This window comes from Zingiber officinale, chromosome 1A, assembly GCF_018446385.1.
Source record: "Zingiber officinale cultivar Zhangliang chromosome 1A, Zo_v1.1, whole genome shotgun sequence".
Taxonomy (NCBI): Eukaryota; Viridiplantae; Streptophyta; class Magnoliopsida; order Zingiberales; family Zingiberaceae; genus Zingiber; species Zingiber officinale.
The window spans coordinates 15,803,976-15,831,818 of record NC_055987.1 but is presented as its reverse complement, the minus strand read 5'-3'; the positions used below and the strand labels follow the sequence as shown (position 1 = coordinate 15,831,818).

The 27,843-nt window shown below is 41.2% G+C and overlaps 2 protein-coding genes and 1 pseudogene across 2 annotated transcripts in view; 2 read left to right on the top strand and 1 right to left on the bottom strand.

Moving 5' to 3' along the window:
• Positions 1–6,440, top strand: part of LOC122019763 (nudix hydrolase 3-like) — a 41,260-nt gene extending 34,820 nt beyond the window's left edge. The window contains exons 17-20 of the mRNA XM_042577278.1: positions 586–680; positions 771–861; positions 1,867–2,013; positions 6,059–6,440. Coding sequence (XP_042433212.1) covers positions 586–680; positions 771–861; positions 1,867–2,013; positions 6,059–6,121 — 396 coding nt within the window. The 3' untranslated portion in view covers positions 6,122–6,440. The remainder of the gene's footprint in view (positions 1–585; positions 681–770; positions 862–1,866; positions 2,014–6,058) is intronic.
• Positions 6,441–8,002: 1,562 nt separating this feature from the next.
• Positions 8,003–14,715, top strand: LOC122019755 (annotated as a pseudogene).
• Positions 14,716–15,622: 907 nt separating this feature from the next.
• Positions 15,623–18,703, bottom strand: LOC122019747 (pentatricopeptide repeat-containing protein At2g03380, mitochondrial-like). Its single transcript, XM_042577255.1, has one exon. It carries the CDS (start codon positions 18,674–18,676, stop codon positions 16,511–16,513), a length of 2,166 nt encoding a protein of 721 aa, XP_042433189.1. The 5' UTR covers positions 18,677–18,703; the 3' UTR covers positions 15,623–16,510.
• Between the last annotated feature and the right edge of the window lie 9,140 nt (positions 18,704–27,843).

Sequence of the window (27,843 nt, the reverse complement as noted above, 5' to 3'; positions counted from 1 at the left end):
TTTGCTACAATGGGGCAAGAGATCAATTCTTGGCGGACGCATGCCCTCAGACAAAAAAAATCCCTCCCATCCCCTAGCCACTTGGTCGGTCGACTATAAACTGATCCCGTGATTTACGTCCCTTCACATAACCTAGAGATGACCAGTGAGGGGCGCCTGGGTGAGTGTACTCACCTTTTGCTACAATCTAAGAATTAATTGACATCTAATGTGGACTAAGTCCAGTATACCAATAACTTTATTAATCTAATACCTCTAACGAGATAGGGATTTTTGTGTGTTTCTAGCACTTGAATGGCTCAGTTCGTCTTGAGATGGGTTAGACATCCCTTTTGAGGTACAACATGTCATTTATCGTGATCAGTATTTATCAATTCATTAGATATTAGCTATTTGCCAATGTAAAATAGTATTTTAAATATGTTCATGCCCTTGACTCTTAAAGGAAACTTTATCTTTGCAGTTTTCAATATTTAGCCACTTTGATATGTAGTTAACAATTTTCCTATTTTACATGCATTAATACTCACCGAGAACTATGAAAAAATATCTGATTCCTGGCTTCCTTTTGTCATTTTTTGTCAGGAACTACTTCCAAAAAGTTTGTCAAAGTCGATCTATGTTTCTTTCTTAGCGGGCTGCTTTAGATCAACACGCTTTGGTTTAAAAGAAGCACACGGGTATGATTATTAAATTATTTATTTTACTGGTTCAAATTACATCTTGCTGTCAGTGTTAACGTGAGAACATTGATTAACATTGGAGTTCAGGAAAGGGCAAGCATTGCAATTTAATTGGCTTTATGAAAAAGGAGCCTTTCTCATGCATTTAGACGGTACATTTTCTGTGGATTTTGGGAAGGTACCTTCTCTCCCTACATATACGCCTTAAGTCAAGGAACTAGTTAAAAGTACAAGAGTATTTTTATTAATTTAGAAAAATATTATACACACAGGTGCACATGCACACACAAATATGAACATCAAAATACTCTAATGTAGGAATAGTGTATGGATGACAAAAATGCTTTCCCAAAGTTAGGCGTTTGATAAACTCATACGTAATTTTTTTTTTTATAAAGTCACTTTTCAATGCTGGTTACCCAGAAAGTCATTTTTCAATGCAGTTAGGGTAATGAATTCTAAAAGTCACTTTTTCTGAAGAATTTTTTAAATAATTTCACAATTTGGTTAAGAATAAGATCAGTGATAGACATATATACCATTACAAAATCAATTACACATGCCATTATGTACCTACAAATCTCTCATAAATACAATCAGTTTAAAGGCTTGATATGGCCAATTTTTGCAAATGGAAACTTCACTTGTTGACTACTATGCCTGTTGAAGATGGAGAAAAGATTACATAGATGACGATGGTCTGTAGCTAGTTGGCAGCTCTGCAAGGTGATATAAGAAAAATTAACTGCGGACGGTTAAAGATGATGCCAAGAAGATGTATCTAATGCAGTAGGAATTAGATCTGGGAGCTGTGCTGCAGCTGTTGGACCTACACTTCTGGGAATAGGTCTACAGTTGCTCTCATGATAGAAGCGGGGAAGAGGAACAAGTAAGATAAAGAAGATGCAATGCTTGGTGGAGAGGAGAAGGAAGAGCACCGAGGCAGATGTGGCTGCACAGTAGAAGTGGCCTTCCCCAAAATGTAAACCTAAATAAGGGATCCTAGGATTTGCCTGCTCTTTACCAATTTAAAACTGAAAGAGTATTCTTATTTCAGAAAAGACATTATATTTATAAGGGACCACAACATGAGAATGAATTGAGGAACATCCTATAAGGATTAGATTATATAATACATACTCTTAAAACTTCAAATTTTCACCATATATTTCTTTCTTTTAAGGTTGAAGAAGCTGTTGAAAGCCTCAGCAAGGAAATTCTAACTATTCAAGCAAGAGGTGACAAAGTTGCTGCGATGTCATTTCTCGAAAATTATGCAAAAATGAGCCAGCCGCTTGCTACTGCTCTAGAAAAGCTTGAAAAAATTCAGGTATGTTCCTTCTTTAGCCTTTTTCTTTCCTGCATCATTTTGGCTGAAAATTGAATATTCAATCTCACAGCATAACTGATTAGACCCCCATTGCATCTCATAATCCATTAGTTTGTAAAGACTTTGTTTGGGACCGACTATTGGAGAGCTTTGATTTTTAATATTTGTACTGATGCAGAAAGATTTTGGGGCTGCAATTGAATAGAATATTAGCAAGGCATTTTTGTGTAGTATAGAATACCTGAATGTTTTGTTAGTTAGTCTATATTTTAAATTAATGTAAAAATTTGTATGCTCTTGGGACTGGACTGCCTGACTTGGAAACCTAGGACCAGTGTCTTAATCCTTCCTCCCTAGCATCTTTCTTAACAATCAAAATATTATTGGTTGCTACTGAGAATAGCGTACCGGTTCCTGTACAAAATTTTGTACAAGTCCTGAACCATTCCTAACAACCTATTGTGCTCTTTAGAAATTAAATTTGGAATCGCAAACGGAATTTAACATTATTGATTCCAAATTCAACTTATCTGTTCTTAGTGGTTTAGACTTGGATCGCAAACGATGCTTAACATTATTGATCTAAATCCACCCATGTTACAAATTTGGTTAAATATTTATTTCAGAGATTGGCTCCTAGGTCAAACATGGCGAGACACTAGACCTTCTTGGGTATGAGATCATCCACCACTGCTTCGACAAAGCCTTTCAAAGAAATTCAATATTTAATCTCCTTATAGTAACCCTAGGTTTAACCAAAAGGAACAATCGAATCACAAATTCGAAAAACAAAAGAAACACAAAATCGAAAACATAAATTCGATTACCTAGATTCATTAGCCTCTTGTGTTTGATATTTCAAGATCTAAATAAAAGGATGAATTAGTTATGATGCAGAAACTAATAATTAATTATATCTTTAATAACTTATAGACCTCACAATCTTCTGTCGTATTCTTTTTCTTATCTCAGACGTCGTGTGGGCGACGATCTACCGAGACGAGAATCCACCCAAACTTCCTTCTTCTCCAAGCAAGTTTCGGCCACCACAAGAACTCCAAGAGAAGATGAGGTTCGGCCATCACCACCAAGCTCCAAGGGATGTTAGAAACAAAGCCTCCTATCTCTCCTTCCTCTAACAAGATCCGGCCACCACCAAGCTCCTTGAGATGAGATGCCGCCGGGCACCCAGGAAGAAGAATAGGAGAAGATGAAGGATGAGAGGGCCGGCCACACCACCAAGGAATAGAAGAGAAGAATACTAGATTATGTGTTATGAGGTGAGGCACCTCTACCCTCTCTTTTATATTCCTTGGTCTTGGCAAATAAGGAAAGTTTTATAAATAAAATTTTCTTATATTCCTTGCCAATATTTAAGAAGGAAAATTTAATTAAAATTTCTTTATCAAACCTCTAATGGGCGGCCACCTTATTCCCTCCAAAAAAGGAAAGTTTTAATTACAAAATTAAAACTTTCTAATTTGTTTCCGGAAATTTTAAAATAAAAATTTCTCTTAAAAAATTCCCTTCATGGTTGGTTATAAAAGGAAACTTTTATAAATTAAAATATCTCTTTTAAAACATGTGGATGATTACAAAAAGGAAAGTTTCTCAAAATTAAAATCTTCCTTTCAAGCTACAAATAAGGAAAGATATCACATCTTTCTTTTAATCTTTTGTAGAAAACTATAAAAGGAAAGATTTAATTTTAAAACCCTCTTTTTAAAATCATGAGGATGGTTACAAAAAAGAAAAGTTTTATCAAAAATTAAAATCTTCCTTTTAACTACAAATAAGGAAAGATATCAAACCTTTCTCTTAATCTTTTGTAGAAAATTATAAAAGGAAAGATTTAAATTTTAAACTCTCTTTTAAAACCATGGCCTCCACATAAGAAAAGATTTTAAAAAATAAAATCCTTTTATTTTAATGTGGCCGGCCACACCAAGCTTGGGCTCAAGCTAGGGCCGACCACCTCTTTAAACCATCTCACCTTGGTTTGGCCGGCTCTAGCTTGGGCTCCAAGTTAGGCTTGGCCGGCCACCTTAAGGTGGGTAAGAAGGTGGGTATAGGTGGGTATAATACTTTATAAATAAGAGGCTACGATAGGGAGCAAGAGGAGGAATTGATTTTGGTCTCCCGATGAACTTGAGCTTCCCGTGTTCGTCCCGAACACCCAACTCGAGTTCATCAATAATAACTCATTCCACTAAAGAGTTATTATTGAACTACCGCACCAATCCCATATTACTATATGGGCTCCTTATCATGAGTGTGTAAGTCTCCCTGTGTTTAAGATATCAAATGTCCACTAATTAAATGAGTTACTGATAACTCAATTAATATCTAGCTCCAAGAGTAGTACCACTCAACCTTATCGTCATGTCGGACTATGTCCACCTGCAGGGTTTACATGACAATCCTTATGAGCTCCTCTTGGGGACATTATCAACCTAGATTACTAGGACACAGTTTCCTTCTATAATCAACAACACACACTATAAATAATATCATTTCCCAACTTATCGACCTCTTGATTTATCGAACTAAATCTCACCCATTGATAAGTCAAAGAAATAAATACTAGATATATGTACTTATTATTATATCAGGATTAAGAGCACACATTTCCATAATAACAAAGGTCTTGTTCTTTTATTCAGTCAGTATAAAAAGAACTTACCTTAAATGGTCTTGCTCAATACACTCAGAGTGTACTAGTATAATTTTATAGTTAAGATAAACTAATACCAAATTAACTATGACTATTCCAATGATTTGTTCCTTTCCATCTTAGTCGTGAGCTATTGTTTATAATTTATAAGGAATTGATAACATGATCTTCTGTGTGTGACACCACACACCATGTTATCTATAATATAAATTAATTGAATAACTACATTTAGCTTATAAATGTAGATATTTGACCAAAATGATTCTTATTTCTAAATAAATATTTATACAAAAAGTTAGACTTTTAGTATACATTCCAACAAATATGTCCTTTTTCTTCCTTAAATTTTTGAGGCATATATGCTTCCACCACATTTTATAGAATAATTGTAGAATATCTTGTTAATTAGCTAATTAGTCGCCTTGGCTATACATATATAGTTGCTGTTTACATAAGTTGTTTTTGTTATCATTTAGGTTATACAATACATTTTCGTTTAGAGAAATAAAAAAAATTCATCTTCTTCAATTTCTTCAAAAATAAATAAACAGTTTGGATTTGAATGAAAAAATCTTTAAATAGTCAAGGTTCTTCAACTTGCAAATCTTCTCCCCCTCACTGTCTTAGAATGCTTTGCCTAGCAGATTATTTTTGGAAGCTCTTTCTAACCGCTATGACTATATGAATCTTGTTCTCCCATTTGGAAGATCATATAGTTAATAAATACCTTGCCCCTACGGATTGGTGCAGTTGGTTTCTCCAATAGGTCATGTAGTCAATTTCCAATGGATGCAAAATACCTCATTGTATAACTTCCCCATGCAAAAGGTCGCTACGTTATGACAAATGCCCCCCGTGATGTACCCCTTTTAGTGAGTGTGGGGTCACCTAGAAGGGTCGCTAAGGTGACATCCAACACTTATGTCACCTTTTGCTCTAATATAGTTAATAAATACCAACACTTAAATCCATTATGCCCTTCTAGACTTCTAGCAGATACCTACTCCAGATAACCAGATGACATAGAACTCATGTAATTTTTTTGGACAAAGAGGGGATATTGATTATGTAGCCTTTTATGTTAACATGAACTAGAGAGAATTGGAAAAAGGGTAATCATTTAGCCTTTTATGTTAACATGCTTCTGCCCATCGGTTAGTGTAAAAACACAAAGTATACGGTTTTGCAAATTCTAAGCTCTAGCTGGAAAGTGCTTCTGCTAATATTGCATGCTTTTCCTTGACTTGCTCTTGAAAATTTTGATAACTTTTTTTTTTATTGAAAATTCTATTGCTCTTGAAAGTCTCTGAACATTTTGTATATCTGAAGCAGATAGACACTGTCGCTTAGGTAATCTGTTGCATTTTCCAGGTGCCTGTTGATATTGCTCCCATATTTAGTGTGGCAGAAAGATTGTTGAGTGGTAGGAATTGATTGTCGACAAATTTTATGGAGACTAAAGATGTCAGTCAATGAATTGATAACACTAATTTAAAGATTTAAGCCAGCACGAGTCAAGGATTCAAATAAGGTTGCTGAACCGTCAACAAAGCATTTTTCTTACAATTGAAATGCCTGGTGCCAATATTTACCTATCTACAAATCCAGGAAAAATATTATTTTGTAGAATGATGTTTCTGTAATTTCATCTTAATGAGAATTAGTAAACATTAATGTTTCTAATTGTTTTATGATCAACCTAACGATTGTATTTCACACCTATCCATTATAATCAACATTTTCCTAGTTATTATTCGTTGTTCTTTATAGGATTATGCCATGTAGCAAGGAAACACCTAAATAAATCCTTATTTATCAGCCCTACCAAGTTTTCCCTTATTAATTGATTGTCAAGACTGTTAGAATGCCATTTTGTAAATCATTCGCCGTAAACAAGGTGTAAGATGTTCTAAGGATGGATTACGATTTACTTTTGTCAAAATCTAATGTGTTCAAAATGTGACAGAAAGCCCTTTTCATCTTCCAATGTCGTCGGAATTCAATCTTTCCTCCTTTCTACTCTGCAAAACTTTTGTTACTCATCATGCCGTTCTGTAGCCCATCACCGATGCTAGTCGTCACAAGCCCATCGCACGTTCACGGTCCACTGCATCAAAAACTAAATATATCATCTACATGCTTTTGCTTGGCTCTCACATGTTTCTATTTGAATCTAAATTGGGAACAAAAATGCTAATATAGCTCGACTTGATTCCTGCAAGAAGACTGATCGCTTACTAAGTCTATTGGAGTCTCAAACAGTAGATTCTTATGATAATTGTGGTTTGATCGTCTTTTGGACATTGCTTCCACAATGATTAAATGAGTGAGCGGCAGGTGAGTTTAGCTAGAGTTTATATAATTCTTTTTTACCTTTTGGTTTAATTTAAACTGTTCTGTTGATTTACTCAAGAAATTTTAGATTGAGAATTCCGTTGAATCTGCTTACTAAACTCTTATAATCTCTAGTGAATTTGTACATCGAATGGATGAACAATTTGTGTTTTTGATAACCGTCTTCTTTTATTTCATAAAATCTGAGACGTGAGAATAGCTTAGAGGGTCGAGTCTGTTTGATACTTTTGATACAGAATAGCCTCCAACTTCTAGATTTCATGGATTTAAGAAGATGCAAAAAGAGTAAAGAAGATTAATACTCTACGTTGGATTATAGAGACTAATTTGGTTTGTTAACCGAACCAATGACACGCAATGCGGACCAATGACTCTGATTCGCCGTATTCTGTTTCGGGACCGAAGATCCAAACTCGGTCCCCCACAACTGCAGCTGAGCCAGTACACCAGTTGACGACTCAGTTACCACGTGAGTGGTCACGGTCGGTCGTTATCGTGATCGTCCAGCTGAGACGTCCACGAGGCAGATATGATATTCGGGTAGCTGGGGACCGGGCTGGGTTGCTTTGACTTGGTCGAGCCGAATGACGTAATAGAACGATGTTGTTGACGTGTGTAATAAATCCGGTCCGCTCACCAATCGGCGGCCTATTCCAACCGCGCTGTACTGAATCGCCCCAACTCTCACCAAAAAACGAACGGACGGATAAAAAAGACGTTTTTCTTTTCTGTTTTCGTTTTATGAGAAACGCAAGATTTTCTGATTTTGGGCGATACGCGATAGGTGATAGGCCAAAGCAATATGGTAAATTCAGTGTAGTTTTGATATAATACTTTCTAGCTGTTAGGCTAAGAAGTAGAAAGTGGGTGAGGCGCGATGATCTTTTCCCCATTGTCAAATTAAAGTCCAAGAACAATAATAATTATTTATTTTCACGTATCCAGCTGATGAATTTATCTGTTTTTGCCGTGGGTTTGACGCCCTTCCTAACCGGAACGTCTTCCCACCTTCCTCTCTTCTCGTTTTCTCAGAATCCAACAGGAAAACGCGCAAAAATCCAACTTTCCTTTTTCTTCTACTATAATTTTTCTTGTACTATAATTTCTTTAACCGCCATCTCGATTTTGTGGAATTCTGTATCGGCGGCGGCGGTTTGCGGAGGCGAGATTAATGCTCCCTCCCTCCTGCAGTGCCACTTGGAGTTTCTGCCACCCGAGTTTGCATCGCGAATCGGAGGTTGGATGCTTTGTGTTTAGCAGCTTTCATGATCTTAAAGGAATCTAGTTGGAGGTTTTGAAATGTTTTTTGAATTCATAAGGATTCTTTAGCGCGTATTCGTTGTTCCTTTTGCCGTTTCTTGTCTCGGATTGATGAAATCCATTTGTTTTTTTAGCTAGAAACTAAATCGTGTGCATTCGAGAGTAGAAAACCAATGCTGTGTAAGAAAAAAAACGTTGTTTTTCGGCGGTGGTTTGTTTCTATGACGTTTTTTATTTTTTTTTATTTTTCAGCCCAAGGACGCAAGTGGTTGTTCCGAAACCCCTAGAGAGCTCCCTGTCCTCGGCGTAGTTGGATTTCCTCAAATCACAATCAGTGTGCAGGTGGAACTTCGTTTTCCCGGATTTTATTTTCTTTCCATTATTATTCTTCCAATCGCCTTTCTCTGTTTTGTTTACCTCTATTGTGGAGAGAACCTTAAAGAAAGCAAACAGTCGAAATATTAAATTTCAATGGCAAGAATACCTATTTATCTATCCATGTTTGCCGCGGCTTCGTCGCTTTACCTCCATGTCTTCTTTCAAGTGATCCTTGCACTTTCTCTCTCTCTTTGCTGCAACACTCTCAACTTCAGTTGGCATCCTGACAATTTTGGCTTGATATTCTTTATTTCTGATTATTTTGGAGCGGGCTTTTATCTGAAATCTCGTGTCCAGTTTTTTTCATAGGCTTGTTCATGAATTTCCTTCCTTTGTTATATAATTTTGCTTTAATTTCTGGGAATTATTTTGTAATATCATTCTCTGATGCAGAACCTTTTTGGGCGGATTTATGGTTATGGTGATGTTGTCATCATCAATGTAGTTTCATTTGAAGACTGCAATTGATGGATACATGTAAAGTTGAGCCCCTTGGGGCAAAAGCACAGACAAAGGCCACTCGGACTGAAGATAATCCTAGGCCATCTCACGAGAAGAATGATACCATCCCAAGCAATGCCAAGCCTCGGACTGTTGCTTCTAGGTACATGAATGGAATCTCATCCACTCCTGTTTCAGCTTCCGGTGCATCAAGACGATGCTCTTCTCCAATTGCCAGTCAGAGTCGCACAAACCGTGTACCTGGGGTGTCAATGTCTAAACGATCCCACTCGGCTGATAGAAGAAGATCACGAACCCCTTCGTCAAAGAGTTCTGCATTGTCATCCCCATCTAGGCCATCTACTCCATCAACCCCATCTTCTAAGCCAACAACTCCAGTACGAGCTGTTGTTACAGAATATCACAAGGCCACAAGACAATTACTCAGCAACAAAGCACCCGATGGCTTGTGGCCTTCTATCCGAAGCCTTTCTTCTTCTTTACAGTCAGAATCTCTTACAGTTCCAGTTAATAAGAGAGAGAAGTTGGCTGCAAAATCCTCTACAGTAAAATCAATCAATTTACCGTCAAATGTGGTATCTGAGAGAAAGAGGACTCCACTAAGAGGAATGAATACATCTGACCAATCGGAGAATTCTAAACCAGCAGAAAACTCAAACACTAAGGTAGTAGATCGACATAGGTGGCCTTCTATGATGGGTGGGAAGCTATCCACAAGTGCTATGTTGAGAAGTATGGATCTTTCTGATAAGATAAGTAGATCTGCTGGAAGAGTTGCTTCACAAGTGATTTTCCCCAATAAGATAGATCTCACATCCAGTAGTGCATCCGGACATCCCAAGCTCTCACTATCTAATGAAGTTGAGCAACTCTCCAATAATGGAAGTGGAAGTATAGAACAAAATGTAAAACCAGTTGTGAATTTGTCATCTCAACCTCCTATGAAATCTTCATCTGTGACACGTCCAACTAGTACTCAGTCATCATTCATCCTAGGTCAGCAGCGCCCTTCATCACCAAGTACTCAGTCATCAATCATTCCAGGTTTGCTGCGCCCATCAACACCTAGTAAGGTTTTATCATCATCATCATTTACGTCTAGGGCTATGTTGAGTCCTTTGAGGACAAGAGCATCTACTCCAATATCATTGTCAAGCACTATTTTTGGCACACTGGGTGGTACATCCTTTGCCTCTAAGTCCAGTACTGATGGGAAAATAGGAAAATTGCATGCAAGTGACATAGAAGATGCTCATCAACTAAAGTTGCTGTATAATGCAAGTTTGCAGTGGTGTTTTGTTAATGCCCAAACAAACAAGACATTATCAATTCAGAAAATGAGAACAGAGGTAGGGATTTTGGTGCTCATGATTTAATCATATAAAACATTCATTTATAGCTTTACATGGTAGGTTAAGCGGCCAATTTTTATTTTCCCTACCTTCTATTATTCTAGTTATTTCTAGTGAAGATGTCATTGTAAGGATAAAATACAAACTCAGATTATATTTGTTTTTTTTTCCCCTTAAACTGTGTATGCGTAAGTTTTCATGCTTGCTGTTTTTTTGGTGATTATCATACACTGACTATTATCTTTTTGAAATGATACAAAGAATGAATTTATTTGCATTATCATGCTGTCATTAATAAGCTTATTCTCTTAATTTGCCATGATGTGCAAAATATTTCTCCTGTTAAAGGGTGCAAAAGGAGATTGGTTGAGTTGACAGTAAGCTTCCTACATATTTATCCTATCCCCATGCCTATATTTTTGTACCAAAAATACCATGATTAAAATCTTGCTTGGCATACTTGGCTAACATGGTGAATCTATTTTTGATCTTCGCATACAGAATGTTCTTCAAAGTGTTTGGAATAATATCTCAACAATGGGTAATTCTGTCCTCATGAAAAGGATTGATGTGCAACACTTGCATCAGGAGATGAAGTTAGGTGTTATTTTGAAGGGACAGGTTAGACATTATTCATTCAATTCTTTGCTTTTGCCTTTTCAAATCCTACTTTTCTTTGGATTTTTCGCTTTCTTTTATCCTACTAATGGAATATGTATGGTTTTTTGTCTTCATTTATATGAAACCTGAATTTCCAAGAGCAAATACTAAAACTTCCAAACCAATTAAAATTTCATAACAGAATAGATCATACAAGATGCAGATTGATTTTTTTTCCTGATCAGTACAACTTAACTAAGTTTATGACTAGATGCTGTGATAAGACAATTATGCTGTCAATCCTTGAAATACTGAATAAACCTGAAACCAAAAATCATAAATGTAAGAAGCTAGTTTAGTTCCACATTGTTGTTAATTTAAAAAGAGGTTTAATATGGCTTAGATGATTGTGCTATCATTAACTTGAATTTAAACATTTTGACTAGTGGTTGTAGCTAACAAGATAGTTTTCTCATTTGGGATAAGTGTGACCATGTGAGAATAAGCTTTTCAAGTCATCCTAACCTCTTGTTTGCATAAACTTGTCTTATCTTTTTGTTGTTTATGGTACTAAATACTAACAAAATTCAGATTCTTGTTGTGATCTTCCTGGTGTTTCTGTGTCTTGACCAAAAACAACACTCCATGTTGATTTTTTTCCGCATCTAATTTTGCACTAAGGATTGCTCCCTTCAATTTGAGGAAGATTCCATCCTTTTAATTTGCACATGCAGGAGATTTTGTTGTTTCTGATATATAGTGAATGGACTGCTGCATATGATAATTAGTAAACACACAATTCATTGACCATGTAATATGTCCTGCTAAATGTTAAGGGATTTTAATTTGCATCACAACAGTAGCTGTTAATTATGCTAGCCTTGTTAAGTGAACTTGAATGATTACTGAAAACTTCTTGGAGGTGTTTATCAGTAAAGATGTTTTACTGGTTGGGAGAAGAAGCATTGCTATATACCATGAGGCCCTAGCCTTGAGATAGCTATCATGATTACAATTCAGCTTTCTTTTGTAGCTACTCTTGTTCCCAAAGACTATTTTACTTACAATGTAAGCTTGAAGTTGTTGGGCATATTATTTTATTATGTTAAACCGTGCATTTCTTGTACAATACGTTCTATTACTTTAATTAATTTCTTAAGATCTCTTTTTTTGGAAAATTCTATAGATGATGTCCCTTGAACAGTGGGCAGCATTAGGAGAGGAACATTGTAGTTCTCTGTTTGGGGCAATTGAAGCTCTTAATACAAGCATTCTACGCCTCCCTGTGATGGGAGGAACGAAGGTATTTATATATTGATGATATATTTTCATTTATCAGTTGTAGTATCAAAGATTTCAAAACTGGTCCAACCTATGATTTGGTATGTTAATAATTGGTAGTGTTTTTTTTTTTTAACTCCATAAATCCTGTATATGAATTTTTGGTATACCTCTAAGGCCCTAGTCAATTAACTGTTTGCCTCCATTTTACAGGCGGCTGTAATTGATATGCGGAATGCTGTCAGTTCGGCAATTGATATGATGCATGCTATCAACTCCTCTATTTGTCTATTATTATCTAAGGTGAAATTCATCACTACTTATCCCAAATAGTATGTATATACTTGCATTTTTACCGCTAAGGATCGATCTTACAATTCGTGGACTTCACTTTGAATATCATAGAACTTGAATTCATTCATCATTAGCCTATTGAACGGAGCCAACAATTTTTTTAGGAAAGGATAAATTTAGACTTGGAATTCAAATAATGCAATGTCAATCTAATATGCTGCAAGGCTATCCGCCCTAAAGTCACGTTTTCTTAGGAAGATGGTTTTGTAAATCTCATAGATAAATCCTTTTGACTTATCTACAACATGAAGATTTCATTTGTATTTCATTTGAACTTTCAGCCTGGACTACATCTTTATCATTCATCTGTTTTTTTAATCTCCTTTCTGTTGTTGCGGATTTGGCATCAGAAGGACAGTTTGAATTTGATTGATGTTATTCAAAATCCCAATTGCCATTTTATTCTTCTCGACCAATTTGTCTGACATAATATGTCGACATGAGTGCAAATGGAGAGGTGTTGAAAGGAGCTTTATTCACAACTTAAAAGAAACACCAACTTACCTCCTTGAACTTGTTTGTTAATTTGGTCTTGTGGGTTTGGTTCTGAAAGTTTTCTATTTGGATTTCATGATTACTAGGTAGAATGTACAAAGTCTCTTGTTTCTGAGCTTCAAACTGTTGCAAGAAAAGTTAATGCTTGATGAGTGCAGAGAGTTACTTGCTTGTGCTACATCCATGCAGGTTAGTGATAATGGATACCCTTCTATGAGTTTCTAATTTTTTATTTATACTATATATCCTAGTTTTAAAACTACAAAACAAGAGTATCAAAAATAGTGTTATTCTTTTCCTACCCCTCCTGCCAACCTCCTAAATCCTCTCTCTCTCTCACCATTTTTCAATGCATCCTCTCTTTACAAGATTAAAAAGGGTCCAATTTGTTCCCAGATCAGGCTTGATATAGGGCCTACTCTGGATCTAATATGGTCCAATATCAGGTCCAACGTGGACCTTATATTTTTCATATCAGGCCTACACTGGGCCTTAAATTATTAGGCCCACGCTGAGCTTGATATGGTCCAATATCAGGCCCAATGTAAGTTTGATATTTTTTTATATAAGATCCATGCATTGAAAAATAATGTGAGATCGTTGGCAGGAGGGATAAGAAAGGAATAATATTATTTTTGATTTTTTTTTTTTTATGGTTTTGAAATTAAGATATTTCTTTTGATAAATAAAAACAATGTGGCCGCTGCTTTGATAAAAAGTAAAATGTGGCCGCTGCTTTGATAAAAAGTCGCATAATCTTAGCTTCTTGAAAATAGGGCCAAGAAGAATATCTTGAACTAATAAACTCCTCATTTTTGTGTATTTCTGATATGTTGCTTCTGACCTTGTTTTCGGCATCTAGTTTACCTGTCGATTGTAATCCCATAACTAAAAGGGCAGCCAGTATAGTTATCTGTCAAACAGACTTGTACATCGGATCATTAATTTTCTGTGTCATTATCATCACTTTGCCACCAAGGAACCTAACCTGTTCAAAGATTATCTATCTTGAGTTCCAACTGTTTCGATCATGTAGATTTCTATAGCAACAATGAAGCATATGCTGCAGTAAAGTTACTTCATGCAATTGACTATGGAGATTACAATGTTTTACTTGTAGGATCCTGTCAATTGAGCAAAACTTAAGACTGCTACAAGTCCACCATGCTTATCCAATTTTGTACTCTTTATGTGAAGCAGGTGCAAGAGTCCAGTCTTAGAACACAGTTGATGCTGCTTAAGAATGATGCTTGCAATCTTCACCAGACACAGAGTTAGTAGTCGATCAAAGCTCATATTTAGCATGCGTACGGCAACCATGACCGTCCATAGGAAGATATAGGAGCATCTCTTAGTTTTGTTTTTAATTTAAAAAATAAAATTAAGTACATATGCAAAAGTAATCTTTCTTCCTTCCTCTCAGTTTTTTTTTTTCTTTTTCTTTATCTTTTTCGAGGTAAAAATATCTGTATTTACCGCGTATTTTCTAAATCACTCACAAATCACAATTATAGTAGAACGTACCAAAAATAGAAAGGAGGCCTAGGAATAGCGGTCACGCAAAGAGAGGGAAGTTGTATATTCGAACTTTAACTTTGTGATGATACTAAAGTTGAAAGAAGCTATTTGTAGAGAGGCCCGTTCATTTCATTTTAGATTAAAAAAATACCAGAATGCCAAACGCTTCTCTATGGTCTCACATTTCCACAATCAAGTAACTCTAACACGCAAGACAAAGTGAAGGGAGAGATAATTATATGATCAGATCCAAAAGTTTAACCAGCCCCAGTCCTTTTGACTCAGGAGGTCCGGGATGAAAAAAAAGTAAAATGAGATCTAAAATAAGTTTTTAATAATATATAATTCATCTACAACGATTTCTTCTAATATTTCTATTTGTAAAATCATCTATAATATTATCAGTTTCAAGATGTTTCAAAATGTTTTTTTCAATATATAAAATTGTCAATCCATTTAATTTTTCTTGCGACATTGTCAGTTGATGTTACCGTAACATACATAGTCAACAAGATTCTATAAATAATTACAACATTTGAATAATAATTTATACTTTGAACAAATTCAAAAATATTAATTGTAGTCATTACTATATTTGGTAAAATTATTTGTAATATTTTTTAATTCGATAAATAAATCATCTAACTTAACATCTGATGAATGGTTATGAGTTAGAATAGATTTTAGATTGACACAACATTTTCACAATTCATCATCGTCCAAAGTTCTTAATATTTTTGAATTAAATAAAAAACTAAATATATTTTCAATAGTTTTCATTTGCTCAAATCTACATTTTAAAGAAGCAATCATCATGTTTACAATAACAATAAAATAATCAATTCTAAAGAACTCTAATAGTGAAACTTCATCATCCTCTCTTTCATTAAATTATTTTTCCCTAAAAATATAATGCATTGTTGTAAATATTGGCTTTGTGTTCATATATAATGTAAGACTTTTAGTAATAGTCAAACTTACAACAAAATCATCATTCCTATACTTTTCAAAAAAATAAGATTATACCTTCCAATTATTTCATGGCAGCCCCAAATCCTTCACCACTTTGCAAATTGCAACCTAAAAGGATAAAAGAAAAAGACAATATCAAAAGGTTCTGAAATATGAATTTGGACCCAACTACCCAGGCCCAACTACATGCCTATAATACATAGTACTAAAAAAAAAACTTGGACCCTCCCAAATTCAGGGCCTAGGGCCATCGTCCAGTGTCGCCCTCCTCCAGAGCCGGCCCTTAGTTCAACCGATACAATAAATGCCGCACTGTACAAAGCTCATGATTTGTATTTCAGATGATATTTAACTTTTGATTATTTTTTTCAGCCATAGCAAGGTGGTATTGGATAAACAATTATGCACGGAGCAGGCTAGAAGCTCCAAACAAGTCTTTTTTAACGTAGACTTGTACATGCCAGAAGTACCACTATAACTATCTTATGGATATGCTGCCTTGGTTGATTTTATGGATCCAATTGACAGACTTGATGAGCGCCATGCAGCAGTTCCAGCTCTGCATAAGGCCATTAACTCCAAATAAACATTTAGGAAAAAGCATCTCACCAATTACCATGACCAATTGAGCCACTTTGTTTTGCTTTTAACTCCAGCAGGTATGTAGATAATTTGTTTTATGATGTCTAGTGTCAAAGTTTGATAGCAGCAGCTCATTATAACTATATCCAAGCAGCTTGATCATACCTGTTTCTTTCAAATAATGAACTTCAGTTCCTTTTTTCCAAATATATTCTCATACATGTGAGCCCTTCATGACAGTAGTATTGAACTGGTTCTCAATTCCGAAGGAGCTACATCCTGGTTGCTTCACCAGACCCATCTCCTCCATCAGTTTCCTCACTTTAAGGGCTTCATCCCACCTCCCTTCTGAAGCATACAAATTCGACATGAGCACATAGTAATCTGGCCTATTTGGAAGCAAAGTCATCATCCTCCTTACTACAACTTCACCAAGTTCAAACCTCCAATGCATTCTGCAACCATGAAGCAAAGCTCCCCAGACATTAGTGTCAGCTTGTATTGGCATCCTATCTATGAATTCCTGTGCTTCCTCTAATCTTCCAGCCCGAGCAAGCATGTCAACCATGCATGCATAGTGCTTCATTGAGGGAGCTATCTTATAATGCTCAGACATACTATTGAAATACTCTCGTCCTGCATCAACCATCCCAGTGTGGCTACAAAGCGAAAGAATGGTAGTGAAGGTTGCATCGTTGGGTTGCAAGTCTTCCTTCAACATTTTCTTGAAAATATCAACAGAGCCAGCATAATCACCTTGCATTCCATATCCACCCAACATCGCACACCATGTCACAGTATTCCTTTCTATCATCTCATGGAAGATTCTATTAGCCAACTTCACATCACCATACTTGTTGTAGAAATTGAGAAGTGCAGTACCAACATGAATATTTGTAAGAAACCCAAACATGATGGAATAGGCATGGAAACAACTACCGAGGAGGAAGTCCCCCAAAGAGATACAAGATGAGATAGCACAGACAACCGTAACAGCATCTGGTGAACATCCCTCTGACCTCATTGTGTTGAATAGAGATAACGCTTCTACACCTTGATGATTCTGAGAGTGCCCTGCAACCATTGCATTCCAAGTAACAATATCCTTGCAATGGACTCCTTTGAATATAGAATTAGCTTCAAAAAGCATACAACATTTTGCGTACATATCAATGAGGGCATTCATCACCACCAAGCACTTTTCTACTCCTAATTTCAACCCTAGTGAATGAATTGAACTACCCAACTTCATGTCCCTCAATTGTGCAGCAGCAGATAGAATACTGGATATGGTCACTGAGTTAGGAACTAGAACCATCCATTTTTTATCAGAAAATAGCTTCAATGCATCTTGAGGATAGTTTCTTTGTGTGTACCCAACAATCATTGCAGTCCATGAGATGGCATCCATATTCTTAAACTCATCAAACACATAACGGGCATCTGTAATGTCCCCACGCTTGGCATACATGTCTACTAGCGCACTACCTACAAAGGGGTTTGTACACATTCCGCGCTTTATTGCACAACCATGCACCCATTTTCCTTGATGTAAAGCACCTATCACTGAACATGAAGTCAATAAGCTCACCACTGTGTACTCATCAAGTTCATTATTAGATCGTTGCATGTGATTGAAGAATCTTAATGCTTCAGCGCCACAGTCATTGTGAGCATATCCTGATATCACAGTAGCCCAAGAAATCGCATTTCTATCCTGAGTTCCATCAAACAGTCTTCTAGAAGAATCCATATCACCGCATTTTGCATACATGTCAATGAGATTGTTGAGCACAAAACAGTCTGGATCCCCGACTTTGATGATGTGGCCATGCAGCTTCTTTCCTTCATCAAGATCGAGCAATTCAATGCAGGCCTTCAGGACACGGGAGAAGATGATATTATCATGCCCGCAAAACCGACATCTCATTTGTGAATAATACCAAATAGCTTCTCTGTATTGCCCATTCAAGATGAAGCCTCTAAGCAATACTTTCCAGGAATAAAGATCTGGGTCTGGAATTCTGTCAAACACCTTGCGGGCGGACTCGAGATCTGCCAAGGATGCATAACAGCTGAATAATTTGGTTTGGCATGGGAGATGATTGTTGAGTCCATGGACGAGGATGAAGCCGTGGATTTTACTGAGGGAAAGGGTGTCAGTGCAGGAAGACAACAGGGAAAGAAATGGATTTGGCGAGATGGGTTGAAGGGGAAGATATAAATGGAGTTGTTGGGTGAGAGAAAGGGAAGATCCTGCTTCTTGGCTTGATGGGTTTAAGGGTTTAGTACGAAAGATTGGAGGAACGGTTTTGGAGAGATGGGAGGAGGAAGGGTTTTGGAGTGATGCGTTTGCCTTGAGACCGCGGAGTAATCTCATTGAATAGTTTGAGTGAGTCAAAACGAGCACAATTAAATGGCAACAACCAAGCAGTAGAGGGAGTAAAAGATATTATTGGATAACGGATCCATATCCGACCGGTATGTTAATTTAGTGTTAGTTATAAATTAATTTTATAATTTATCTTTCTTCTGCGTATAATCTAGGAACGAATTATGTAATCATCTTTTACTATAAATTAAATTAAAAGATATTATTTAGCCATATGACATAATCAAGTTGTTCACCGTTACATATATAGACAAGAGTCGACTACTAATGAAATTGATGAAAATATCATTCCGTGTAATAGTCTATTCATGCTATATAGATATGGATGTCTTGGGATCATACCTTTGGGCGTTTGGCAGAAAAGGTAGAAGATATTATTAGAAGGAAAACTCCTTTAAAAATGTGATAAAAATCTCTCATAATTAAGCTAATTTAATAAAGTAATTTTTTTTTATCTCAAAAAAAATCTCAGAGCTCAATTATCTTTTTTGTAATTGGTTTCAAATGATTTTCTTTGGCGTTTTCATTTTTTTCGTAAATATATGCAGCAAACTAACCAATCAATTTTCTAGTTCAAAAATCTATCAAAATGACCTCTACCTTATTCGGACATAAAATGAGAAACAGGATTCTGTCCATAAAATGAGAAACAGGATTCTGTCCGAGTACTGAGTCGATGGTGACTAGGGACGTGATATTCTCGTTGACTCCGTGTGACCCTTTGAGTGACGTAGACCTCCGGCGAGAACCTGCAAGCACAAAATCAGGCCGGGAAAGGGTTCCCGGTAGCGGCCCTCTGACGCTCAAGTCAGCTCCCGTCGGCAAGAAATCGAAAGAGAGTGACGAGAATTGTAGCTACAGTGATGAATAGCACATACCTCTGTTGGAGCCTTGAGGCCCTTATATAGGGCTTCTTAGGGGCTCGCGCACGCTCCTCGAGACGTGCACGCCCCTCAAAGCATACTTGGAATGAGCGTGTCAGAAAAGTGTGTCTGACGTCATATCTCAATAGTACGAGCATATCCCTGACGTGATAGTGGAAACTTCCGTCGTACGATTCTCTGTCTGATCCGACCGCCGACCATACTGCCTGTCGCCAATGCTTGTCTCGAGGAAGATAGAGTTACCTGCTCCTTTTGTCTTGTACCAAGCCGGACGAAAGAACCGTTCGGCTAACGTCGCTGTCGGTCGAGCGGGACATCTGCTTAGCCAATCATACGGCGGCCCCGGCGCTGCCCGGGCGAACGGGAGAACCTCAATGGCCATGATTCTCGCTCGGCCGAGACGAAAACCGCTCAACCCTTGACCCCTGCTGTTAAGCCGTGCTAGTCGCCCGCCGGGCAACGGGAGGTCGGACCTGAGCCGAGTCGAGCTTAGCCGAGGTGATGACCGTTGACTTTTGCCTTGACTGTTGACTTTTATGTAACACGTGGCCTTTTGCCGGGCTGGGGCCTTATCTTACCGCTGGATCACCTGCCTCCCCCTCAAGTCTAGTCGAAGGAGGCTGAAAGTCCGACTGACTGGACAAGTAGCCTAGTGCTCAATCGGTCGATCGGCAAGGGTGCTGAAAAATCCTTCGATCGGCTCATTCAAAGGTGGCGAACATCCCGGACCGTGCTCCCATATGCCGAGCGACGACTCACACGCTGGCACTTGCTAACTTTTGCTGCTTCGCGTCCTGGTCCGCAGATGGTCAAAGCTGTCGTCATCCAAATCGCCTCAAAATTCATGCAAATCCTTGCCATTAAGGCCGAGCACGCGGGTTATGGAGTTCATTAAATGCGCCCAATGGGCGGATGCCACGTATTGCCACCGCCTTTGCCTTGCGATCGAAGGGTCTGCGGTGACGTGACAGGCGTCCGTTCAAAATCAACGGCCGGATGCGCGCGTTGGTCTCCGCGACCTAGATCGGACGGCTCCGCTTAGCCGAGCCCGCCCTTTATAAGCCAGATACGCCGACCTCTGTCTTATTGCTGCTGCTGCTTGCTCGCGTGCTCCGGCGATTTTGCGTCAAGTGCTCCGGCGATCCTGTGCTGAGTGCTCCGGTGATCTTCAACTTCCCTTTTCTCGTAAACTCCCTTCCTTACTTTTTGTTCTCTCGTGCTTTCCGGGGTCCCGCGTCGACCCTGTTCCTCCATTTCTCCGGTGACCTTTTCATCAGACACCGCTCTTTTCTTTCTCGATCATGGCAAGTTCTTCTCAATCGGTCGATCCCACCCCTGGTCTCTAGTACACCACCATGGAGACCAGGTTTGACGAGGACGACGTGGCAAGCTTGATCAATGCTTTTGACATCCCCTCCGACCACGAAATCATTCTGGCCAGACTGTCCGACCGACCTCATACACCGCAGGCCGACACATTATGTTTTTTTTCGAGACCAATTTGTTGTCGGCCTGCGCTTTCCTATCCATCCGTTTTTATTGAAGTTTGCGAGTACTTCCGCATCCCACTCGCCCAACTAGTCCCCAACTCTTTCCATTTGTTGTGTGGCATAGTGGTCCTGTTCCGAGTGCATAACATTCCCCTTAGGCCCCAGATCTTCCACTATTTCTATTATCCGAAGCAGTCCGAATTTGGCACTTTTCTTTTTCAATCTCGGATTGGCTTGGTTTTCTTCGATAAGATGTCTTCCTCCAATAACATTGGAAGAAATATTTTTTCTACTTGCGTCTTCTCGAGTGGCCCCGCTTCCGAACCCAGTGGCAGACTGTCGTTCTGTCTCAGCCCGAGCTGACGAGATACAAGACTCGGCTGGAGTACCTCCATGCGGCCAACCTGCTGGCCGGTTTGAAATTCAATATCTACAAGCTGCTGCCTGAGGGCGTGTTGTATATGTTTGGGCCGAGCCCAATCCGAACGAGCCTCCCGGGCGGCATTGGTAAGGAATTTCATATTACCACTTTCTTTGGGTCTAACTGATTTACCCTTTTTCTTTTGCAGCTAACGTCCTACTGAAGTCGATAGTGATCGGCTTGATGAAGCTCAAGGCCGCTGAGACCGAGGCAGCAGCGGTCAGAGAAATGGAGCGGCTCGGCATTGCGCCAGTCGGCTCACATGAGGGCGAAAGCGAAGAGGTGCCAACTGTTGGTGAGGGATCTGGCGCTCGGGCCAAAGGTAAAGAGGTAGCGGACGCCCGTTCAAAGACGCACCCCACTGTCCGAGTGGGGGGCTCGTCGTCGAAAGGTGATGAAGAAACCTTGGCCACCCGCTAACGCTGTCGGTCGGACGCCCCCTCTTGGTCAGCTGCTTCGGCCATCGGTGCTTCTGAACAAGTGGGCGCCCCTTCTTCTGCAGCTGTTCCGAGCACGGCGGAAGCGATCTCCTCCGATCGAACCCCCTCGCAATGCGACCAGCCATCCGACCCGATCGCCGTTCAGCCCATTAAAGTTCTGCCCCCAATCGTAAGAGAATTCGACGATCAGGAATTCAGTCTTCGCCGACCTGCCAATCTTCAGGTCCGTCGGCCTTCGCTCAATTGACCCCGAACGGTCGACGATCCATAAGGGCCCTCTTGCACCTCCCGACTGAGGAGCTGCTTTCGCCCGTCGCAACCCACAGCTCCTGAACACCAAATAGTTATTCGCGGGCCGCTGGCCAAGGTTTGGGAGGATGCTCGTGCTCGGGTTGCGGCTGTGCCCCCTGGGCTACTCGGCAACAACCATCTATCATACGCTACAGGAGTAAGTTCTCCCCTTTTCTTATCCATATCTTACATCCGTTCAGCATTAACATGTCCTTGACTTCTTGTAGTACTGGGTGGAGAGTGTGGCGGTGTGCCACCGCCTGACATTTCTGGAAGATGAGCTCAAGAAGCTCAAACTCTATGGAGGAGCTCCCGCTCAGGGGCCCTCATACACCGAGCTGCAGGAGGATCTAGCCCAGACCCAAAGACTCCTGGAGGACGAGCGGAAGACCTCATCCGATCGATAGAGCATGGTGGAGCAGCTGGAAAATAAGGTCAAATCTTATGATCGCAAGATTAGTCTGGCCACCACTAGAAAGCTTAAGGCCATAGCCGACTTGGATGAGAAGAATGTCGAGACTCGGGCCCTGGAGCTAAAAGTCAAGGAGTTGACCGATCTACTCAATGCCGAGCGGAATAACCGCTCGGTTGAGGTGACTGCTCTGCGAGAGGAGCTAAAAACCTCTCAAACTGCTCTCGAGGCCTCCCATGCTGCCTCGAAGGAATGTCAGGGCGCCAAGCTGAGCCGATTCGCTGTTATGAGGCAGAAGTATATCGCTTGAAAGAATTTGTAAAGAAGGCCTGTGATCGGTTTGTCCACACATTTGAGTTGGTTGTCACTGCCACAGTCGATCATCTGAAGACCAAGGGCAGTCTCCCTGAAGACTTCAGCATCCCTATCCAAGACCGTGCCGGGCTCCTCGCCACGATGCCTGATGAGGTCTTTGATTATCTGGAATGAAGTCGATGATATGTACTTGTCGTTCGGCATATTTTGATTAATGAACTTTCATTTTTCAGTCCTGTTTGTTCCTTCGTTGGATATGCCCGAGCGAGCTTCGTGTTCCTCCGATCGCCACTATATTCTTGCACGCTTTTGTATCTTTCGATCTTTGATCAGCCGCTCGACTTGCGGGTTTAGGATTATCCCTTCCTGTTTGGAGGACCCAAGTTCATGTTTGATTTAAACGATTCATGGCGGGGTTTTATAGTTGTCGCTCGACTCTAGGGTTTAACGTCGCCGTTCAACGGTCTTCAAGGCATGGTATTTACGATCGCCGCTTCGACCCTGGGGTTTATAGTCGCTGCTCGACTCTAGGGTTTAATGTCTCCGCTCGATGGTCTTCAAGGCGGGGTATTTACGGTCGCCGCTTCGACCCTGGGGCCTATAGTCGCCGCTCAACTTTAGGGTTTAACGTCGCCGCTCGACGGTCTTCAAGGTGGGGTCTTTATGGTCACCGCTCCGACCCTGGGGTTTAACGTCGCCGCTCAACGGTCTTCAAGGCGGGGTATTTATGGTTGCCGCTCCGACCTTGGGGTTTAATGTCGCCGCTCGACGGTCTTCAAGGCGGGATATTTATGGTCGCCGTTCCGACCCTGGGGTTTAACGTCGTCGCTCGACGGTCTGGTGAGGTCTTGAGGACTGGCCTTTCGGCGATAAATTCAGCGAACATTGCACTTTTGGTTTTCAGCCTGTAATGGAAAGGCGCAGGAGAATGCAAAGGTACAGGATATTAGTTACATTATCGCACCCTTCATCCAGCTTGGTATAGCTGCAGTGGTTAGCACTCCACGGGCGCTCTAGTCGTCGCCCGTTTTCGTCTTCCAGATAATATGCCCCCGAGCGGAGCTTTTCCACAACCTTGAATGGTCCAGCCCATGGGGCCTCCAGCTTGGTGACGTCGCCGACTGGCTTGACTTTCTTCCAAACGAAGTCGCCAACTTGAAATGATCTGGGTACCACTCGCCTGTTGTAGTTCTGTTTCATTCTTTGTCGATACGCCATCAACCAGACGGCTGCCTTGGCTCGCGTCTTGTCCACCAGGTCTAGCTCCAATTGCCTCCATTCAGCGTTGTTCTCGCTGTAGCGTCGGATCCGGTCTGACTCTATTCCGACTTCGACCGGAACGACGACTTCTCCTCCGTATACCAATTGGAATGGGGTGACCCCCGTCCCTTCCTTAGGCGTTGTGCGGATCACCCACAATACACTAGGCAGCTCGTCCACCCAGCTTCCCCCTTCATGATCGAGCCGAGCTCGAAGAATCCGTAACATTTCCTGATTCACTACCTCGGCTTGCCCGTTACTCTGCGGGTATGCAATAGAGGTGAAGGCTTGTTGGATTCTGTACCCTTCGCACCATTCCTTTAGTTGCTGACCTAAGAACTGCCTCCTGTTGTCTGAAATGAGCCGACGGGGAATGCCGAACCGACAGATGATATGCTTTCAAATGAACTTCATGACCATCTGCTCAGTTATCTTCGATAACGGCTCAGCCTTGACCCACTTGGAGAAATAGTCAAGTGCCACCAGTAAGAATTTTCGCTGCCCGGGTGCCATAGGAAACGACCCTACGATGTCCATGCCCTATTGGTCGAACGGGCAGGACGCGGTGGAGGACTTCATCTCTTCTGTCGGTCGATGCGAGAAGCTATGGTATCTTTGGCAGGACAGGCACATGCTGACTATCCGAGCAACGTCTTCCTGGAGTGTCGGCCAAAAGTACCCGGCTAAAAGGACCTTTCTTGCTAATGAGTGGCCGCCCGGATGTCCTCCGCAGGACCCTTGATGCACCTCTTGTAGTATATAGTCGACATCTTCCGGGTCGACACACTTAAGTAAAGGTCTGGAGAATGCTTTCTTGTAAAGCTGTTCTCCGATCAGGACGAAACAACCAGCCCTTGTTCGAAGCAGATGCGCTTCTTCCCGATCGGAGGGTGTGGTCCCGGACTTCAAGAACTCCGTTATGGTCGTCCGCCAGTCATGGGGAAAGGTGAGCCCTTCCATCCTGTCTACGTGAGCTACTAGGGCTACCTGTTTGACTGGTTGCTGAATGACGACCGGTGATATGGAACTGGCGAGCTTGGCTAAATCATCAGCAGCTTGATTTTCTGATCGGGGAATCTTCTGTATGATCACTTCCTCGAAATTGTCCTTTAGCCTCTCAAATGCCTCGGCGTAGAGTCTGAGCCTTGGGTTGCTTATCTCAAAGTTTCTGACAAGTTGCTGAGCGGCAAGTTGAGAATCTGAGTGGATCAAAACCTTGATGGCTCCCACATGCCGAGCGGCCTGTAAGTTGGCTATGAGGGCCTCATACTCGGCCTCATTATTGGTTGCCCGATAATCTAGCTGGACGGCCAGATGAATTCGTTCGTCCCGTGGAGAAACTAGTAGTACACCAATTCCACCTCTTCGCCGAGTGGCCGATCCGTCCACATATATCCGCCACGTGGCCTTAGGTTGGGGGTTTTGTACTTCGGTGACGAAATCTGCCAAAGACTGTGCCTTAATAGCCGTTCGAGGTTGATACTGGATGTCGAATTCGCTAAGCTCTGTTGTCCACTTGATCAAACGTCCGGACGCTTCTGGGTTGAGGAGGACTCGTCCCAGAGGGTTGTTCGTCATTACTATGATACTGTGTGTGAGAAAGTATGGGTGAAGCCTCCGAGCGGCTAGTATTAATGCAAATGCGAGCTTTTCGAGACCGGTGTAGCGAGATTCAGCGTCTTTCAATATATGGCTCAAGAAGTATACAGGCTGCTCCTCGCCGTTCGACCTCACAAGAGCCAAGCTGACCGCATGCTCGGTCGAGGATAGGTAAATCCTTAGGGGCTCACCAGCAACCGGCTTAGCGAGCACAGGCAAAGAATTGAGATAAGACTTGAGCTCTTCGAACGCCCGATCACATTCTTCGTCTCATTGAAACTTTATGGCTCGGCGTAGGATTTTGAAAAAGGGCAAGCTCCTGTCGACAGATTTTGAGATGAACCTCGATAAAGCTGTTATTCGTTTAGTAAGACATTGGGCTTCTTTCAGATTTCTTGGAGGCAGTATATCTTGGAGTGCCTTTATTTTGTTGGGGCTGGCCTCAATCCCCTGCTCTGTAACTATATATCCCAAGAAATGCCCGCTCCTCGAGCCGAACAAACACTTCTGGGGATTTAGCTTGATTCCATACGTTCGGAGGGGCTGACAGGTCTCCTTGATATCTGCACAAAGATCAGCAGTTCGGAGGGATTTAATTAAGATATTGTCGATGTATACCTCTATATTGCGGCCGATCTGCCTCCTGAACACCTTGTTCATGAGTTGCTGGTAGGTAGCTCCCGCATTTTTCAGTTCGAACGGCATAACGTTATAACAATAGGTGTCGTCCGCCGTGATGAAGCTCACATTCTCCTGATCCTCCCGGGCAAGCGGCACTTGATGATATCCTTGGTATGCATCCAGCATGCATATCAGCTCGCACCCATCGGTTGAGTCCACCATCTGATAGATTCTAAGTAGGGGATAGAAGTCCTTCAGGCACGCTTTGTTCAGGTCCCGAAAGTCGATGCAGACCCTCCACTTGTTGTTCAGCTTGGAGACGAGTACTACATTCTCTAGCCAGCTCGGGAACTGGACTTCTTGCATGTGACCGGCCTCCAACAGCTTCTCGACCTCCGCCCGGATAATTTGATTCTGCTCGGTGCTAAAATCCCTCTTTCTTTGCTTTACTGGTCGGGCATCTGATCGGACCTGAAGCTCATGCTGCGCGACGCTGGGGGAGATGTCGAGCAACTCATGTGTTGACCATGCGAAGACATCATGGTTCTGCTGGAGGCAACTGATCAGCTCGGCTTTCTGATCGGCTCCCAAATCAGATGCTATGAAAGTCGTCACCTCTGGTTGGCCAGGATGTATCTGTACTTCCTCCTTTTCTTCATAAACTAAGGTAGGAGGTTTTTCGGTTATGGTGTTTACCTTGAGCCGGGGGACTTTTCGAGCGGACTTGGCTTATGTCTTGACCATCTCGACATAGCATCGCCGAGCCGTCAGCTTGTCCCCCTTCACTTCTCCTACCCGATCTTCGACCGAGAATTTGATCTTCTGGCAAAAAGTCGAGACGACCGTGCGGAACTCATTGAGGGTCGGCCGGCCCAAAATGACATTATATGCTGAGAGGGCCTCCACCATGATGAAGTTAGTTACTCTTGTCCTCCGGCGGGGCTCCTCTCTGAGCGACACGGCCAATTTGATCTGTCCGAGTGGCTGGACCTCGTTGCCCTTGAACCCGTAGAGGGGAGTTGTCATTGGCAGCAGCCCGGCGCGATCGATCTAGAGTTGGTCGAATACCTTCTTGAAGATGATGTTGACCGAACTCCATGTGTCAATGAAGATGCGATGAATAGTGTCATTTTCTATTACTGCTCGGATGATGAGGGCATCGTCGTGCGGCACTTCGACTCCCTCAAGATCCAGGGGGGCCGAAACTGATCTCGGGCCCGCTTGCCTTCTCCTGGCTGTAACCGATGGCATGGATCTCTAGCCGCCGAGCATGTGACTTGCGGGCTTGGTTGGAGTCTCTGCCGGTCGGTCCTCCCACCATGATGTTGATCTCTCCCCCGAGCGGCGTTGCTCCTGTTTTCTTCTTCCCGAGCGGAAGGCCTAGCTCACTCGTGCGAGGCTCGGGGTCTATCGCCACTCCTA

Bases quoted from the DNA above. Each gene is read 5' to 3' on its own strand.
- LOC122019747 (XM_042577255.1), bottom strand. From the start codon at position 18,676: ATGAGATTACTCCGCGGTCTCAAGGCAAACGCATCACTCCAAAACCCT.